The 18,383-nt window shown below is 50.8% G+C and overlaps 1 protein-coding gene across 5 annotated transcripts in view; it reads left to right on the top strand.

Annotated features, from left to right (window-relative positions):
• The window catches only part of PTDSS2 (phosphatidylserine synthase 2), a 32,479-nt gene extending 14,336 nt beyond the window's left edge, over positions 1-18,143 (top strand). For 3 of the 5 annotated variants that reach the window (XM_032111859.1, XM_032111861.1, XM_032111862.1), the window contains exons 3-13: positions 1,144-1,226; positions 5,961-6,028; positions 7,624-7,758; positions 8,566-8,616; positions 10,085-10,198; positions 10,805-10,923; positions 11,565-11,679; positions 13,290-13,435; positions 14,172-14,361; positions 16,251-16,436; positions 17,239-18,143. In XM_032111859.1, the coding sequence (XP_031967750.1) occupies positions 1,144-1,226; positions 5,961-6,028; positions 7,624-7,758; positions 8,566-8,616; positions 10,085-10,198; positions 10,805-10,923; positions 11,565-11,679; positions 13,290-13,435; positions 14,172-14,361; positions 16,251-16,436; positions 17,239-17,346 (1,315 nt within the window). In that variant the 3' untranslated portion in view covers positions 17,347-18,143. Of the gene's footprint in view, positions 1-1,143; positions 1,227-5,960; positions 6,029-7,592; positions 7,759-8,565; positions 8,617-10,084; positions 10,199-10,804; positions 10,924-11,564; positions 11,680-13,289; positions 13,436-14,171; positions 14,362-16,250; positions 16,437-17,238 lie in introns of all 5 variants that reach the window. The other 2 variants (XM_032111863.1, XM_032111860.1) reach the window with 2 other exon arrangements.
• The last annotated feature ends 240 nt before the right edge of the window (positions 18,144-18,383 follow it).

Below are 18,383 nucleotides of genomic sequence, written 5' to 3'. Positions count from 1 at the left end.
TTCATGGCTGAGCAGGGATGGGATTGTCATATCACACAGCACTGCAGCTTCCAGATGCAGCCAGGGACTCAAAATGCAGAATATTCTCATTATTGGAGGTCAGCTGAAAGGGTTTTGCCCTGCAGATCTTTGGAAATCCCCGTGGAACTGTCTATTCACAGATCCAGTCAGCAGCTAATTCTGGTGTGCTTCCCCGGGTTTAAAGCAAGCAAAATAACTGAGTTACATCTGTTAACTGGACCCCATTTTTATTTTCAGGAGGCACAAACATTTATACTCAGAGGTGAACAAAAATAGAGGTTACAAAATAGTTTTTGTAAATCCTTCAGTTTTCTGTTTTGAAAGATTTTTTGGACGCGTTTAAAGCACGAACAGTCTCGTGTTGCTTCTGCTTTGCAACATTTTCTCCCTAGCAGCAAAATGACTGGGTGTTGTGTGTGGCTCCTGCAGACTGAGCCATTTTATTTGCAGTCAGGGGTTGCATCATTTACTGCCAGCGTGGAATGAGCTCTTTCCCAGTTGCCCATCCTTTCAGCCAGCTCTTGAGCAGGTGATGTGAGACAGCAAGCAGGATCCAGTGGGAGTTGAGGTGTAGTAAAAAGAGCATTTTTTGATTGCTTTGTGCCATTTAATCCATTAAAGGAACATGCCCGGGGTCGTGGCTCTTTGGTATATTTGGGCTCCTGGTCTGATAATCTATTTTTATTTAAAATCTCTGTTATGTTCCTTAGGCTCTGTGTTGTGGTTCCAGCTCCTGAAATAGCAGCAGTGCTGGTGTGGTCGGGAGAGCTCCTGCTTGTCTTTAGTTGGTTAAGAAGCTGTTTTGGAGTGGTGACAAGTCTGACAGCTCCTTTTTAAATTCCATGGAAATCTGGTGAGAGCTCTCTCACTGCTAAATCCAACGTGTCTTTGTGAGCCAGCGGGAATAAAAGCTGCTCCCAGACGCTGGGAAGTGTTTGACTCTCTGTGATCCTCAGCCTTTTTCTGTTTGGTTTTTCTGGATGGCGTCTGGATCCATTTAAGATGGACACATTCAGCAGTTAGAAAACAAGGGCCAGACGTTTCTCACATCAAAGAACGTAATTTGCAGTCCCAGGAGGAGGATGAGGCAATAAAACCAGAGTGTTCTGTTTTTCCTTCCAGAGGAATCGTCGCCAGTATTTTGGTTTTCTTGTGTTTCGGGGTGACACAAGCTAAAGATGGACCGTTCTCGAGACCTCACCCAGGTAATTCACCTTGCTGGGCTCGCTCAGATACTCCCGAGGAGCTGCCTGGTGTGTGGGGAAGGTGAATGTTTGTGTTGCCTGGAGAGCAGGTAAGTTGTAATCTCAGTAATCACAGAGGTTCCTCCATAACCGTCCTGCTGGAGCCTGGAGATCTGTTCGGATCTCCCTGGTTTGGCTTCCCGTTGTTGGTGAAAAGCTCCGTGAGAACTGCCAGGTTCTTAAACCTGAACTTCCCCTGTTTATCCTCTTTTTTTTCCTCCTCTCTGTGCTGGGACTGCATTTGTGACCACGTATCCAGTGCTGGAGCACTTCCTTTGCTCCATGCCCATTATCCATGGGAGACTAGAGGCCCTTGATTATGATTTTAAAGGTTTCTCATAAGACTGGAAGTCTCGAAAGCCTTTGAAAGCACAACACAAGCCTCTTCCAGGTAATGTAACAGCAGGTGAAACATGAAAATGTGTAGATGTCTTTGATCTTTTGCTGATTTTTAGATGTGAATCATTGAAACAGAAGGAGTTAAGGGAATTCCTACAGGCTCAAATGATATTCCTGAAAGCACTGGGCTCTCCTACAGCCAAATAAAGCTGGGGTTTAGGCCAAAAATGTAACCCGGCAGCCACCCCACAAGCCCCAGCCAAAGCAGGCGTGGTTCCAGAGCGGTGCCCTCAGCACACCTCTGCGCACCCGGGGTTTATTGCGTTGGCCTTTCTTGTTAAGCAGCAGGTTTTAGTCTTTCCTTCTGTTCCAGGTGATTGTGGTTCCTCCTGTTAAATCAATTGCTCCTTTTCAGGGCACCAGTGACACTTGGCTGCACCCAGGTTTGGGACACCTGGGGGTTTGTCTGGTTTTATTCCCTAGAACAAAGCAGGGGAGTTTGGCTTTTAGTCTTGCCCTCAATGTAACGTTTCCCCATAACATTTTGGTGTTGTTCTGAGCTTGCTGCTTTCAGATGTCCTCTCCAGAGCTGCAGGGTTGTTTTGGGGATTTTTGTGATGCTGTGATGCTTCCCAGATTCCTGGTTCCAGAGTGTGGAGCTGTGTTAGGGGCTCCTCTGTCCCTGCAGTCCCTTGGGATCATCTTCTCTGCTGTCCCTGCCTTCCCTGCTGCTCCTGCTGTGTGTCATTAACCTACTTTTCACTAAGGCCATTAAGGAAACTGATCCCAGCCACCACCTCAGTGGCACCTGTCCAGACTGGTGGCTTTATTTCTTTTTTTGGCTGCCTTCTCAGCATTCCCAGCTTCAGCCAGGGGCTCATCCAGCTTTGCCATTTCCCTACTGATTCCACACAAGCCCCTGTTTTCTCCAGTTTAATAATTTGCTATGTGGATGGGCACCAGTTGCCTCCCTGTAGCTCAAAAACGTGGGATTATCATGGAAGTAAGGAGGTATGACTGTTTAGGCAAGACTTTACTGGCTTGCCCTGCTTTTACCCCATTTTCCCCTGGCCTTGGCTCCATCCAAACCTTCAGGCAAAGGGGGAGCACTGCCTTAGCCCCAGTGTGGTGCAAGGGACACATCTTAAACTCTGCTTGAGGATCCATTTATTGGTGGGTGAACAGCCAAATTTGGGGAGCATTTCCCGGTTGAATTAATCCTGGATACAGTCAGCATCAGTAGCCTGTCTCCTTAGGATTTGCAGATGAGAGACACTCTTCCTTCTCCCTGGCAGCTCCTGTTCTGGAGCCTGGTGTTGTAGGAGCCCAGGGATGCTTTACCGCCTCTGTCAAGATAACACATCCACGCCGTCACGCCAGAGAAATTATCCATGACAGTTATTAATGCCCTGAGAAGCAGCTTTTCACATTCCCAGCCTTTGCCAGGAGTTGTTTTGGCTGAGTACACAGTGTGTGACAGGACAAGCTGTTTGGGGAGTAAGCTGTGAAGGTCTGGAGTAACCCATGGGATTGAGGGCTGGGATGGCTGGGAATGTGCAGGCAGGGACCAGGCATGGGCAGCACTGGTGGCACTGGGAGGAGCAGCTCCAGGACAAGTGTTTTCCTTGGGAAAACAACCCAGATTTTTGTGGGGTTTTTGCTCATTTAGCCCCTCAGAGTGGGTCAAACTCTGAGCAGAAGTAGGGGAAGAGGCTGGTTGGAATCAGCTCTCCAGGATGTTCATGCCCTGTTCCCAAATCCTGGCAGCAGTTTAGTGTTGGATGGTGGGAATCACTGGGTTAGCAGGTGTGTGTCAGGGGTTAGTGGAGACCTCCTTAATCAGGAGGAGAGCCCTGGCTGGAGGGAGGTGAAGTGGCAAGTGAATTTAAGGGAAACGAGTATTGGAGATGTGCCAAAATAACCTTACAGAGAAAGCTGAGCCTGGCCCAGGAGGAGAGGGAGCAGTGTTTGTAGAGCCTTGATGACATTTGGGGTCATTGGGGTGTGCTCAGAACCTCTCGGGGACCTCTGTCAGCTGGGGAGAAACCACAGCACTAAATCAGAGCCAGATCTCAACTTTTCATTTCCTCTTTTGGCTGAGCCTGCTCAGCAGCTGCCACAGCCTTGTGTACAGAGGGGAACAAAACTCAGACAAGGAGGAATAAAAGCTCAGACAAGGGTTTCGATTTCTCTGCTTTCTGTGTCTACACCACTTTCAGGGCCAGTCTGTCACTCTGCTGACTGTGAGCGGTGTAAGTCTCTGGAACGAGGTTTATGGGTTAGAAAAAGGAGCATTTTCAGGCATCTGGCAGTGGCATTTAAAGGAAACTGCTCAGTTCTGGTGGGAGAAGTGTGGTGAGGAAAGGTTCGTTCTCCCTGCTGGCTTGAACGTGGTGCCAGCCTGGGAAGAGGTTCCTCTCTCCCAAATGCTCCTGTGACCGATGGAGGATATTTTTTTTGGCTGTTTGGTTTTTCCTAAGCTGCATTCTGGAAAGACAGGAGGGTGAAAGCTGTCACGGAGCTCTGGACTGATGTTCTCTGGGCCACACCTGCCTTTTTTATTTTCCCTTTTTCTTTTTTATTTTCCAGAAGTGTAAAACAGGTGATTTGGATGGAATTAATTTAGCAGGTTTGCTGCAAAAAGGTCCCACCTTCCACACTGTGGTCTGTTTCAATGGTGGTGTCAGAGACTGCTTTTAAAAATGTGTGGGGTTTGTTGGTATTTTTGGTTTGGTTTTTTTCCTTATTTCTTTGTTGTTTTGGGTTTTTTTTAAGCATTATTTCCTACTTGAGGCTGAACTGGGTAAAGACACGTTTCTGGATAAAGCAGCTCCTGAGCTCCATGGGGAGTTGATTTGGGGTTCTGAGCTGATAACTCTTGGGTACAAGCCCGGAATTTGTTTCATTCTTGCATGATTTATGCCTGGCCCTGCTTTAAACATCAGTGCCTACGTTGCCTTGGAATTAACAGGGAGGAGTTCCCAAGCCAGGCCTGAGGGTCTGGGTTTCCTGGCCAACCCTGTTGGGATTCCTCTCCATCACCCCCATGGACCTGAGGAAGGACAGCTCCATTCATAACCAGGAAACACCTGAAGGCAGGTCCCGTTCCAGAGGGGCCGGTGTGTGATGTTTCTGCAGTTTCAATACCCACTGGGAACGTGTCCAGTTTTCCTGAATTCCCTTGTGTAGAATCCTTGGATCTGGGGAGGGAAAACTGCTGGAGCTGTGTCTGTGCCTACCCTGGCTCTGCATCAGCCTCTCGGGGCAGGATCAGAAACGCTGGGGGAGTTCAGAGCTCAGAAGTTACTGCATGGGACGGAAACCAGGCTCTGGGTGGAGCAGGATGGATCAGGGGCATGGATGAGCCCGTGGAGCACTAAACTCCCATCCAGGAGGGCCTGTGACCCGAGGGCTGAGCCTGTCAGGAGGGCTGAGGTGCCGGGGTGGAGCTGGAAGTGTGCAGACACGGTGATTTGGGCACCCTTTGGGTTCAGGTGTCGCTGGGGTGTGAGCAGGTCTGTAATCACACGTCTGCGGAGGGCTCCGAAGCAGCTGGGCTTTGCCGGGCGGTTCTTGTGGAGAGTCCCAGGTGGTCTCAGAGGCTTTGCATCCAGCACCTGCTGAACCTTCGGTCCCCGTGTTTTTAATTGCATTCCAAATGAAAGTGAAATTGCCTTTGGGGTTTTGAGATGCTGTCTGCCCCACGGGGGCACGACCTTGTCTTCGGGCCGAAAGCTGGGCTGCCACAAGTGGCTCTGGCCTGCCTTGGGTACGTCTGGTGTAGCCAAGGTTGGACAGGTCAGGTCACCTGAGACCAGGGAGGAAGTTCAGGAAGGATCAGGTTCCCCTCCAGGGACTGCTGGAAAGCAGTGCAGGTGGCACATGCCTCTCCTTCCACTTCTCAGCTGCTGAGTTTGTTGGGTCGAGGTGCTCTGGATCCGGGTCCCTTCTCCCAGATGCAGGCTAGTGCCTGAGCAGTTCCAGCAAACCTGCACAGCAGCCTGGGTGGGAGTTGAGGATCCTCTCTGGCTGTGGCCTTGAGGGAGGGTGGGGAGCACTGTGCTTGGGAGCTGGGGTTTATAATTCCATGCTGGGAGCATCCCTTGAAACGGAGCTTCCCTGAGAAGCTGCGGCTGCCCCATGCCTGGAAGTGTTCCAGGCCAGGTTGGGCTGGGAGCAACCTGGGATAGTGGCAGGTGTCCCTGCCCGTGGCAGGGGGTGGGATGAGATGGGATTTCAGGTCCCTCCCAACACAAACCACTCCAGGATTCCATGCTTGGTGATATTGAAGTAAATGAATAATTAATTTATGGTTTGCTCCAAAGCTCCTGACATTCCCCCTGTGTCTCTCTGCAGCTTACTGGAGGTTTTGGCTGTGTGTCAGCGTGGTCTATGAGCTCTTCCTCATCTTCATCCTCTTCCAGGTAAGTGACTGACACCTCCAGCTCCTAAAGGCCACTTCCATGTGGAGATCAACTCCTTTGTGGTGGTTTTTTTCCCTGCTGACTACAGGAGATGTTAATTTTTGTGAGATGGAATCACTGGGCTGTTTAATGAGACTTTGAGGCTGAGGGAAATGATAATGCAAAAATATTTCACCTGCTCTGACCTCCAGTCACCCTCAGCCCGGGGTAGACACCGTGTTGAAGTGGTTTTAGATGAGCTGGTGGGGGAGTTCACGTTCAGGAGCTGGTGTTTCACAGTCCAGTCTCTGCCCTGCTGGACTCAGGGGGAATTCACCTGGTTTCACCTTTGGAAATACCTTTAGCCTTGAATGACAGGTAGGTGTGGGGTTTTTGCAATAAACCAAAACTTCACACCCAGCTTTGTGTGGTGGCAGGAGCTGAGAGGGACGTTTTTCATGGAAAGACATGCCCTTGGTGCTTCCAAATGAAACTGTTTTTACTGTGTTCTTTTTTGACCACATTTTGCCATGTCTTGTCCTTTAGTAAACTGAGACTTTCCCCCTGACTTTTACGATTCTCAGAAGTTAAAACTAAAATATTTTGAGTCAATATACTCATCAGGCAGCTCTAAAAATCGTTTTACATGAGAGAAGGGTGAGGAATGCTTTTTTTCTTTTTAAAGTTTTGCTTCTAGAGGCCATGTGAGCTTGAAGAAGTGGGGCTGGTCACCCTAGGTTTTTCCAGCCATCCTTGTGCATGATATGTCCCGAGTGGCTGCAGTCAGACTGAGTAATTTTCATTGGTTGTACTGGCGTGGCTCTGAATTCCAGCAGAAAAGGCTGGAATGGCTTTGCTTCCCTCTGGCAGCGTGTGGTGTCAGCAGAGATTTAGTGGTTAAGGAACTCCCTGCTGTTGCTTAACTCTTTACTAAAAATACATCATTGCCTTGCCCAGGTTTAAATAAGGTTCAGTTCTGCTGAGTCTGCAGGTGGCTGGACTTCCTGACAGCACATCCAAGCTCACTCGTGGCTGAAACTTGTCCCAGAGTTCGTGTGGCTTCAGCAGTTCATTCTGTAATTTCATTATTACTCTGTTAATTAATTTTGGCCTTGTCCTGCTGTGCTGCCTGTCACAGATGTTCTGGGGTAGAGCCTTGACCACAGCACCGAGTGATTCTGTTGGGAGATAAACTCTCAGCAATGTGTGGCTGTTTTAGTGGCAGATGAGTTCACTTTTTGGTCATTTTGATAATTTCTTTTTGCTGTTTGCATGGGACCTTACTGGAAATGAGGGTTGGGAAGGATGAGCTGTGTGAAGGTTCTGGGAGAGATGGGGAGCACAGAGGAGTGGCTTGGGGTAAAGGGTTAAGGATCACTGATTTCTCATCTTTAAGGTCATTCTGTAGCCATTTTCCCTCTTAATATTTAGGATTGGAGGCTCCATGTCAGGTGCGTGTGTGTGGGGTGCTTCGAGGCCTGGCTTTATGTCAAGAATTGTTCTGCAGCCAATTTGAAAGAAGGTCAATGTGAAGATCAATTCTGGCCTTAATTCTGTTTGTGCCTTCTGTGTGTGGGTCCTTCAGGAGGATCCTGGGTTTCTGTGTTCCCTTGCAGACCGTGCAGGACGGGAGGCAGTTCATGAAGTACATTGACCCCCATTTAGGGGTTCCTCTGCCAGAGAGAGACTACGGGGGCAACTGCCTGATTTATGACCCTGGCAATGGAACTGACCCCTTCCACAACATCTGGGTAAGGAGCAAACTCACTAATGAGGCTGTTTTGGGGTAAAAAGCTGCTTAATTGAACTCTTTAGAGTGCAGTTGTGAGTCTGGCTGAGTGCTGAATCGGAGCACAGCCTGTGACTGACTCTTCAGCCTCTTTATTTCTCTTCTCTTGACCTTTCCTGTCCATCAGATGGGGATGTGTCTCTCGGGATCCCAATTACCTGATTGCCCGGGGGTGAACTGTTCAATAGCCCTTCCTTCTCAGGTTGTTGGTGTCAATTTTCCCCGCAGAGTTTGGGTTTCTTTGTGTGCTTGAGGACCTTCTCCTCGGTCACCTTGAGGCACGAAGCCCAGAAGCTGCACCACACAATCTCACAAGGGTTTGGGTTGGAAAAATGATGTAGTCCCACCCCCTGCCATGGGCAAGGACACTTTCCACTAGTCCAGGTTGCTCCAGCAGCAGTTTTCTGAGTCCTGAAAACCATCAGATTATTGTTTCTCCCTGGCAGAAATTCCAGGGCAAAGGAATGATGGTCATTTACAGCTCCCTGATTTCGTGAAGTGAGGAGCACCCAATCCTTTGGGTCTGCCCTGTAAATCTGCAGTGCCCCAGGGACTGGAGTAACTGGGATCTTATAAAAGTAGAGGGAAAGGCACTGTGCCCAGGGACTGGCAGGGCTGGTAAGATTTAAGAAGCTCTGCTAAATTCCTTCCTGATGAAGGAATGCAAGTATTTATGTGTGGGAAAACCAGAAGTTTGTTGCTGCATTTTTCTTGGGGGTGGGAGGGGAAAAAAAAGGGCTGTGACCTTTACTCTCTTCTTGGTTTGCAGGACAAGCTGGATGGATTTGTTCCTGCTCACTTTTTTGGGTGGTACCTGAAGGTAAGAATGGCTCATTTCGCCTTAGGGACTCTGCTCCTCTGCTCCCAGAGCCTCACTGCTGCTGCTTTTCTGGTGCCAAGCCACAGTCAGTTATACCAGGCTTTGTAATACATGAAAATACATGTAAAGATGTCAAAAGCCTTTTTCCCCGTTTTTTTCTGTCTCCTGCCCAGGTTAGGCCACCTCATTTCTTTCCAGAGATTTATTGCAGCAACAGGCTCCCTCTCTCCTCCACAGGGATTCATTCTGGGGTCAGATCAATAAAGAACTTAATTCCTGTAGCAGCAGAAATGCTGGAACGACCTTCGGAAGTGGAGCGTGGGGCAGGCAGTGACAGTGATATTCCCAAACACAGATGCTGCTGCTTTCCCAGTGGCGTCAGATCAGGGTTTTAAACCATTAAATGGGCAGTGGTTTAATTCTTGTTGCTTTTTAGTCAGTATCAACCGTGGAAGGAATTCCAGCTGCGCCTGTTGCTGGCAGAACAGTCAGCAGTGTTTTGCTGATTACTTTGGTCTAAATGTTACCTTTTTTAACCCAAGCAGACTGACTAACTCAGGCGGTTTTGCCCCCTGCAGACCTTGTTTGGGTTTGCAATTTAAATAACAAGCTGACAGAGCTCGGCTGTTGGAAAAACAAGCTGGAGCTGTTGGTTTGTGTTTTCATTTAAAAGTGCTGATGTGTTCTGTGAGTGGTTTGGGGCATCCCTCAGAACCAGAGGTGAATTTGCTGGGCCTGGGGAGACCTGGACTTCAGCTTGTTCTGTTAGTGAACTGAGCTGTAAATTTGGAAAACTTGGATCCTCTTCTTCCAAGAGAATTGCAGTAGAAACTGGGCTGCCCAGCTGGAAGGAAGCAGGCTGCTGGATTTCCGCTGGGCCATAGCATATTTTTCTCTTAAATATGTTAAATATTAACCTATTTCTCTATTACAAGCTGGAGGTTGAGTGTATTGTCTCAATAAACAGAGATGGGCTTGTGCTTGGGTTTTTTCCCCAAATCTCAAGGCCCCAGGATGTCAGTATTGAGAATGAATGGGCCTCATTCATCAGAAATTATTGTGGCTTTGGAGTCGTTTAGAGCCCATAAAAAGCTCTGAAAAGCCTTTTCTGAGCACTGTTAGAATGGTGCTGCCTGTGGTGGTTGAGCACCCAGTGAGTAATTCCATGCATTCAACTCATTTCCCTCCTGCTCAATCCCATTTTACCTCTCTCTGTTCTTCATGTGATGGGATTGTTATCACAATCTATATTCCTGGGCTGGTTTTGGCTGGGGTAGAGGTGATTTTCTTCAGTGTCTTTCCTGTCTCTTGTGCTGGAAATGTTGAGAGGCGGTGGGCATTTGGACCATCACATCATGAAAACAAAACTATCCCGAGTTTCCTGATCCTTTTCTGGATACTGGTGACAAGATCTACAACTGTAGATGGATTTTAGCAGCTGTTTAAAAGACATTTTTTCTCCCTTCAGACCTTGATGATTCGGGACTGGTGGATGTGCATGATCATCAGTGTCATGTTTGAGTTCCTGGAGTACAGCCTGGAGCACCAGCTCCCAAACTTCAGTGAATGCTGGTGGGATCACGTACGTACTGCAGGGACCAGGGCTTATTTGGGAATGCACATTTTGTGGGGAGGGCTGGGAAGTGGTGAGAGCTGAATTGTATCACATGTGGGACTGCTCCCTGTTGAGTTTGTGACGTGCTTGTCACTGTTTCTGTAATTTTGTGGGTTACAAACCCTTGGACACGGTTGAATATTTGTTTGGGCTCATTTCACACCGGAGGGAGAATCTAAAGCTGTACCTGAACACTTTCAAATATTGGCTTCTGGTGCAAAGCTTAAAGTCTGAAATTCAGAGGAAGGCAAAACTTGGTGTGAGCTTCAAGGGACACCCTTTTAAAATTATGCTTTATTTTCCTGTGAGGTTTAAGTTGGTGCCAGGGCGATCAGAGTTCCCTGCAGTCAGGGCACACAGCTCTGGGTCTGTGTTTGGATGGATTTTGGGAAAGACCCAAGCTTGGAATGATTTGCTCCGTGGTTGTGTTTACAAAAGTCAGTGCATTATTAGAGACACCAAGCCAAGCTATTTAGCCTTCAGAAAATCCGTGGAATTAACATTTTGTCCCACTCCTTGGACCCATGCTCTAGTGTTCCTTCTCCAGCATCACTGGTGTGTTTCTCCTTCCAGTGGATAATGGATGTGATCTTATGTAACGGGTTAGGAATTTACTGCGGGATGAAGACCCTGTCCTGGCTTTCCTTGAAAACCTACAAGTGGCAAGGACTCTGGAACATTCCGACCTACAAGTAAGCTGGGGAGGAGGGAACAACACAAAGGTTGGGCTCCTGTTCAAGAGCTTGGTTGTTCCGTGTGGGTTAATGTGGATTAAAGAATTCCTGGGTGTTCAGGTGACTCCAGGATCCAGTGACTTACTGCTGCAGGGAGGTTTGTTTGAGAGTTTTATTCACCTTGTGGATGGCATTGCTGGAAATACACCTGTGTGTCCCAGGCATTGCCCGATGGAAGTGAGCTTATTTAATGAAATGGTTTAAGGAGGTGTGGGAATCCCAGCTGGCATCCTACTCCCATTCACAGCAAGGTTCTGTTTGGTCTTTCTGCATTCCCTAGTAACCAGAACTTCACGGGAACTGGGACGCTGGGAATTAAAATTTAATAAATCCCTTGTAGTCGTGTACCAGTAATGCCCCGTCGTGCTGTGTAGTGTCTTTGCTGAGCAGAGCAGAACTGCTTACAACACGGGGTGTACTATATTAAAGCTTAAATTGATAATTGAAATAACAAGCTCAGAGCTAATCTCATTAAGTTGTGATTTTAATGGAGTAAACGGAGGCGTTTTGCATATCTGAACTGGTGTCTCAAGTGGAAGCGCTGGCAGATGCCTCTTGCCTTCCCTTCAAGCTGCAGTGGTTATTTTGCTCTTTTCCAGAGGCAAGATGAAGAGGATCGTGTTCCAGTTCACCCCGTACAGCTGGGTGAAGTTCGAGTGGAAGCCGGCCTCCAGCCTGCGCAGGTGGCTTGCAGTCTGTGGCATCATCTTCGTGGTGAGGACACCTCTCTGGCGCTCCTGTGCCCTGGTTCCAGCTCCTGTAACTCAGGCTGCAGCTCTGGGGATGTTCCTGAAGCTGAGGCCGGGAGGAATCCCTTCCCAGTCCCGCAGAGCTGTGTCCGTGTCTCTGGGACAGGTGACAGATTCACTGCAGGAAGGGTTGTCCTTGCTTGCTGAACACTGTTGCTGGCAATGGGAGCGATATAAAGTGGGATCTCTGGGTTTTCAGCAATTTGCTGCTCCCCAAAGCATCGACTGTGGGTGAAAGCAGCTCAAATCCCTTGGTTTTATGCAGGTACGGGTCACGTTACAGCTGGAAAGGGCTGTATCCAAGGCCTCGGGCTCCTCTGAGCTCACTCCTGAAGCACAGATCTGCCTAAATAATTCAGTTCTCCTGGATTTTTCATTTTTTAAATATTTCACTGCACACACAGCGCCTGAGGGGGTGGAATTGTTTCATGCTGGGAATGCAGCGTCTGAAATTCGTACCTGTGCCTGTGGAACAGAACTTGTCACCCATGTGACACTGATAGGGAGGGTGAACTGGGCAGTTTAAATGCCTTTTTCCCCACTCCTGCCCCTTTGCCAGCCAGGGGACTTTGGCCTTTGTGCCGTCTGTGGGATGTCACTTGGCTCTGCTCTGAGCAACTCAAACTTATTTCAACCCAGCAGCTGTGAAATTGAATTAAACCCGTCCCCGTGACACTTGGGGTGATCCAGAGGCACTGGGCATGATCCAGGTTCCGTGGCACAGGACAGAACTCTGTGTTTGTCAGAACAACCTCCCAGCACCTGCTTCCTGCTGCAGGACACATCGGCCAAGCTCATGTGGTACTCCAGGCCTGCTTTGTGGCAGCAGTGACTGAGTGTAAATAAAACAGATGTTTCCCCAAAAGGTTGCTGGTTGCACCCTGAAGAAATTGGGGTTGAGGTGCTGCTGCAACAGAGATCCCAGTGAATTTATACTGGACTGCGGGATTATGTTTCTTTCAGCACATCCCAGCTTCAGCTGACAGGTTCTAAGCAGCTTCAGGTTCTGGCTCGCTCCTTGGGCTTAAGCAATGCTTAATGCCCTTTGTTATCACTTCTTTTGAAGTGACACTCTGGTGTCTCTCTGCTCCCTTAAGCACATTGCCAGGGCAGCTGCTTGAGAGAACATTTTGCTCTTGATTTATAATCAACTTTCCCGAGTTGGCTTTCAGGGTGAGTTTGCATAACTGAGACAAAACAACCCAGCCCAGCCCCCCAGGATGTGCAGCTCGTGCCTCTTGTTATGGTGGGTTTTAAAGGACAGGGAAAGGAAAAGCTGTGCTTTTGGGATCTGTCCTCAGTGCTTCTGCTGGTACTTCAGGCTCTTTCTTTGAAGTTCACAAACATGTTTGAAATTTGAGGGTACTGCTTGTGCAGCTGTTTTTGGTGCCTCTTCCATCGTAGAGGAAATGTTTAAAAACCCAGTTGGTTTTTTTGGGTTGGTGCTGGTGGTTCACTCAGTGATGCTGAGCAGTGCTGAGAAATGGGCAGGGGGAGCCCTGCAGGGAGAGAGGGGCATTCCAGGCTTCATCCACTGGCGTTTTCCAAATGTAATCCACGTGTCCTTTCTCCCAGTTTTTGTTGGCAGAGCTGAACACGTTTTACCTGAAGTTCGTGCTGTGGATGCCCCCCGAACACTACTTGGTGCTGCTACGCCTCGTGTTTTTTGTCAACGTGGGAGGAGTGGCCATGAGGGAGATCTACGACTTCATGGACGACCCGTAAGCCCCACCTCTCTGTACTTCCCATGTCGGGCTCCACGTGCTTTGTTTTGAACTTGCTCCAGCTTGCTGGCATCCATCTCGGGCACTAGTTCAGCTTGTCAGGGACAAAAAAGGCCTAATCCCAAAGCATCCCGCTTCGTGTTCCTTTGTTTTGGAGGTACCACTCTCACTGCCCCCGGTCAGAGAGCAGCTGTTGTTAAGGGCATTGTGTGTGCACTGTGTTAACCTCAGTGTCTGGTAAATGATCTCTCTGTGGAGAAGGGAGTGTGGAAATGAGCTGGAATGCCACTGGCTCGTGGGCAGAGGAGCTCCGTGCTCCGATTCCAGACCGAGAGCCAGGAACTGCAGTCCTTGGATGTGCCCTCTGGGGACATCAGGGCCCAGACTAAAAAATGTGATTCTTAAAGGCACTTCTTTCCTTGAGCTGTCTTCCCCCTGGCCCTCCGGAGCTCTCCTGGCATCCTCTTGCAGGTCAGAGGCCCTCAGTAGAAGGATGTGCTGCAGGTGAAGCACCACACACAGCAGTGCATGTACTTGAGACTGTTCCCACCTCAGCATCATATTTGTCCTCGCTGCTTTTGTTTCTGCAGACCATGTGAGAGCTGAGAAAGCTTTGTTCTCAAAATCACCTTTTCTTTTAATGTCACAACCTACCTGAGCCCACATCCTCAGCCTAAGGCACTGTCTGGCTTCCAGGGGTGTTCATTGTCTGTCGCTGACCAACGCAAAAAAGTGTCTGTGTTCAGAATTTAGGGTTCCAACATTGTCTGAAGATCAGTTTCCCTTGCAAGGCTTTGACTCCTAGAAGTGGGAAGAAGGGCCAGCCCACATTGCTTAGTCGGAATTCAGGACATTCCGCAGGGGCAGGATGCCCTGCCCTTGGTGTTGGACCTGCTGGTTTGGGACGTGCCTCCAACTCACAGGTAAGAAGAGTCTCTGCCTCGCTGCCGAGCTCCTCTCCTTAGCGCCATTCATCTTCTTGTGGTGGGGTTGGAAAAGCTCCTTTGCCCTCTGTTCCACCACGTGGCATAACACTGGAATTTGGGAGAGCCATCCGTCGCCGGTGCCTCACCCCTGGTTCCAATTGCTGCCGTTCCTTCCGCGAGCCGGAGCAGCTCATCCTGAGCTGCGCGCCCCCGGCACTGCCGCCGCCTCCTGCCACGTTCCCTGCTGGGGGAGGTGGCTGCCCCCACATCCTGGCCTTCCTGGCTCTGCTTGATGCCCCCCAGAGCTGACATCAGGCTGCTCCTGCAGAAGGGCAGAGCTGAGCTCTTACCTGGTACCTTCTCCGCAGAGGGTTTTGCCATCCCTTCCTGCATTCCAGGCCATCCAGGCAGAGAGGATCTGCCCCCGTTTGCCAGCTTCACTGGCACATCATTTCAAGCCAAGGATCCTTCAGGATTCTTCCCGTGGTGTTGTAGGGAGAAGCTGCTGGGAAGAGCAGGCTGTACCAGAGGCTCCCAGCTTACATCAAGTGGGAAACCTTGCTGACCTTTTCCTTTTGGAAACTCTTAATGCTCAAAGACTGGAACATCCCACTGCCCTTCCTTGACAGAAACGTGGCTCACTGCCTTGTCTGGTGGTGATGGGATTGTCTGGGATGAACTGATGAGGTCTCTCCAGCCAGCCCTGCAGTGTTGGGTCTGCAAAGCAGTGAAATTCCAACTTGAAGAATTCTTTTTCCCATTCAGGATGCTGAGTGTCCGCAGGCAGTTCTGGGGCTTTGCTTGCAGGGCCTTGGGCTGAGCGTGGTGACAGTGAAGTGCCTGGAATTGCCGTAGTCCCAGAAGAGGGGTGGAGCTTTCTCCAGCCCTCACACACCCCACTGCCGTCCTGATCCACGTGCTGCCCGAGTTCCCGAGGACTGGATGTGTGAAGTGTTCCTGACCAGGAATGTCTTGATGCAACAGCCTGTAGCACTTGACCCTAGTCCCACGTTCCTGCTTGGAGTCTTCCTGTCACTTCCAGGGAGTCTGCATCAAGGCCATGAATTTTAGCTCCTTCATCACAAGAAAAACCTTTCACCTCTTTCCTGAGTGTTAGGGCAGGAAACCAGCTCTCTTCCTCGGCTGCCTTGGGGCTGCACAGCTCTTGTGTTGGGGTTACCTTTGATTCTGTTATCAGGGAAAGGATGGCAGAGGAGGACGCAGTCCAGCAGAGCAGAAAGCTGCCCTCATCATCCCAGCAGCTGGAATTCCCTGTGAGAGATCTGCTGCTTCCTTTCATCTCCCTGCCTGTGAGTTAGGGCTGGTCTCTGCCTATTTAATCTGTCACCACCTGGAGCAGTTTCTGCAGCCCTTTCATCCGAGCTGATCCAGGCAGGATACCTTTTAAGAAGGAATGCACTCATCCCCTCTGCGTCAGCAATCACCTACACTCGATTTATTCCGTGCTTTTTCCCGGGGTATTTGGATGGTTTGGTGTAGCTTGAGCTACACATTGGTGTCAAAGACAGCTCTGGGCCTCGTGTGTGAGAAGCTCCTGCTTGGAGCCATACCCTGAACATCAGCTGGTCTCAGGCTGCTCAGAGAATCGTTTCATGTGGGTTTACCTGGGAATGGGGACGCTTCCCTCCATTGTGTGGTGATGAAGTTTAACTTTGCTTGCTTTTAGAGCCTCTGCGAGGAAACTGAAGTAACACCACCGTGCAAGTGTCATCCTGCAGAGCCTTAGTGCATGTGTGATCTGAACTAGGCTTGTAGGACTGTGCAAAGCTGAGTGAAATCACTGCCCCAGCTGTCTTTTTGTGCAGATTTCTCCACATCCCTAACTTGACAGCAATGAGATGGTTTTGTCTGTGTTTCTCCTGCAGGAAGTTCCACAAGAAGCTGGGCCAGCAGGCCTGGCTCGTTGCTGCTATTACTGCCACGGAGTTCCTGATCGTTGTCAAGTACGATCCCTACACGCTCACCCTCTCCCTGCCCTTCTACATCACCCAGTGCTGGATCCTGGGGATTATCCTGGTGCTCACCTGGACAGCCTGGCGCTTCTTCATTCGGTGAGTGGGGCTGCATTTGGGGCTGCATTTGGTGCTGGCCAAGGCTTTAGGAGGAATTTGTTCAACCCCCATCCTCAAACATGCTCCCCGGGACTGCCTGGGGAGAGAGCACAGTTCTTCTGGGTGGGTGCAAGTCCTGAAATAAACAGGGCCTGGTCCTGGCAGTTTCCTGTCTGGATCACGGAAAGCAGCTGCACAGGCCCTCAGGAGTTAGCAGCCTTCCAGTATTGGAAGGGGCCCACAAGGAAGCTGGAGAGGGACTCTGCATGTCAGGGACTGGAGGAATAGGACAAGGGGGAATGGCTTCACACTGCCAGAGGGCAGGGTTAGATGGGGTGTGGGGAAAAACTTTTTCCCTGTGAGGGTGGCCAGGCCCTGGCACAGGGTGCCCAGGGAAGCTGTGGCTGCCCCTGGATCCCTGGAAGTGTCCAAGGCCAGGTTGGACGGGGCTTGGAGCAGCCTGGGACAGTGGAAGGTGTCCCTGCCCCTGGCAGGGGGTGGCACTGGATGGGCTTTAAGACCCCTTTCAACCCAAATCCTTCCATGATTGATTGAAGTGCAGTGGTGTGTGGAGGGGCGGCAGTGGCTGCTCCTGCAGGATTGGCTGCTGTGCTGTGGCAGAGGTGGGAAGAGCCAAGCCACCAGCCAGAAACACGAACTGCCCGTGAATCAGTGCCATCAGCAGCTGCAGAAACGCCCAGCCAGGGGCTCCAGTGAGTTGTTATCCCAGGAAGCCTGGTGCAGAGCAGGTTGCCATGCCGTTCTTCCTGCGGGCTGGAATGGTGTGCTGTGTGTGTTGCAGGGACATCACCCTGCGGTACAAGGAGATCCGGCGGCAGAAGCAGGAGCACAGGCACGAGAGGGACAAATGCCTGAGCAACGGGGATGGACACTCGGCCCTGCTGGATGAGCCCAGCGGGGACAAACTCCGCGAGAGGAAGCTCTGAGCGCGGACACGCGGCTGACAGGAACTCGCGGTGCCCGAGCGGGCCTGGTGCGCGGTCCCAACCTTATCCTACCTAACTCCTAATTGTCACTGTTAGCGTTCCGGCGTGTGGGAATCCTCTCGGGGAGGATGGCACTGACACAGCCCCCCCTCTCCTCGTGTCACCTGGGCAGGGCCAGAGGAAGTCGGTGTGGAGGGAGGTCAGCGCCGACCCCGCGCACGGGGCGGGGCCCTCACCGGGTGCTGCGCGTCTTCCTCGGAACCAGGCGTGGAGGCAGGGGGCTCAGAGCACGGCACACAGGGATCTGCTGCTGCATTCCCAGGGAACTGAGAGCTCCGTGGGGCGCTGGGGCACTAGGAACACTTGTTTTGGAGCGTACAGAGACCAGGCACGGGAAATGAATGCTGTTCTTCCTGCTGGAACTACCTGGAGCTGCGGAGGAGGCTTGGGTGAAGGGTTGAGCGAGATGGCCGCGGGTACACGGGGGCCTGTGGCCACGCTGCGTTCCTTGCACAGGATGTACCACAGCACGCTGCTGTTCCAGCCCCTCCGCAGGGCATCCCGCCGGCTTCCAGCGTCCCGGAGCGGCCTGCGGCACTCGGCTGGTGTGTCCCAGCTCTGGGGGGACAGGCAACTTCTCCTTAGCTCTTATTTTTAATTTCTCTTTTAGTCTCGGTCATCTCTTAAATGTAAGGGAAGGTGAAGTGAGAAAGGTCAACCTGCCTTCGCTCTGCGGAGTAAAATGTGTCACAAGCAGAAACCGGGAGTGTCCTGTCGGTCTGGGGTTCCCTGCTTTGTCCTCAGCTGGGTTTGTGTCCCCACCTGGGGGGGTTTGCTCCGGGGTCTGACAGGGGCACATCAGGCTCTGCCACCCTTTGTCGCTGCCCCATTCCTCCTGGGATGGCTCCAGAGTGAGGGGTCTCTGGGAAAGCTGTTCCCTGCAGTGTCACACCACACGTCCCTGGCACAGCCCAGCCCAGCCAGGGAGCATCCTGAGCCA

Source organism: Corvus moneduloides, chromosome 6 (assembly GCF_009650955.1).
Source record: "Corvus moneduloides isolate bCorMon1 chromosome 6, bCorMon1.pri, whole genome shotgun sequence".
NCBI classification, from domain to species: domain Eukaryota; kingdom Metazoa; phylum Chordata; class Aves; order Passeriformes; family Corvidae; genus Corvus; species Corvus moneduloides.
The sequence above is the reverse complement of the archived record's forward strand: the minus strand, read 5'-3'. Positions and strand labels throughout refer to the sequence as shown.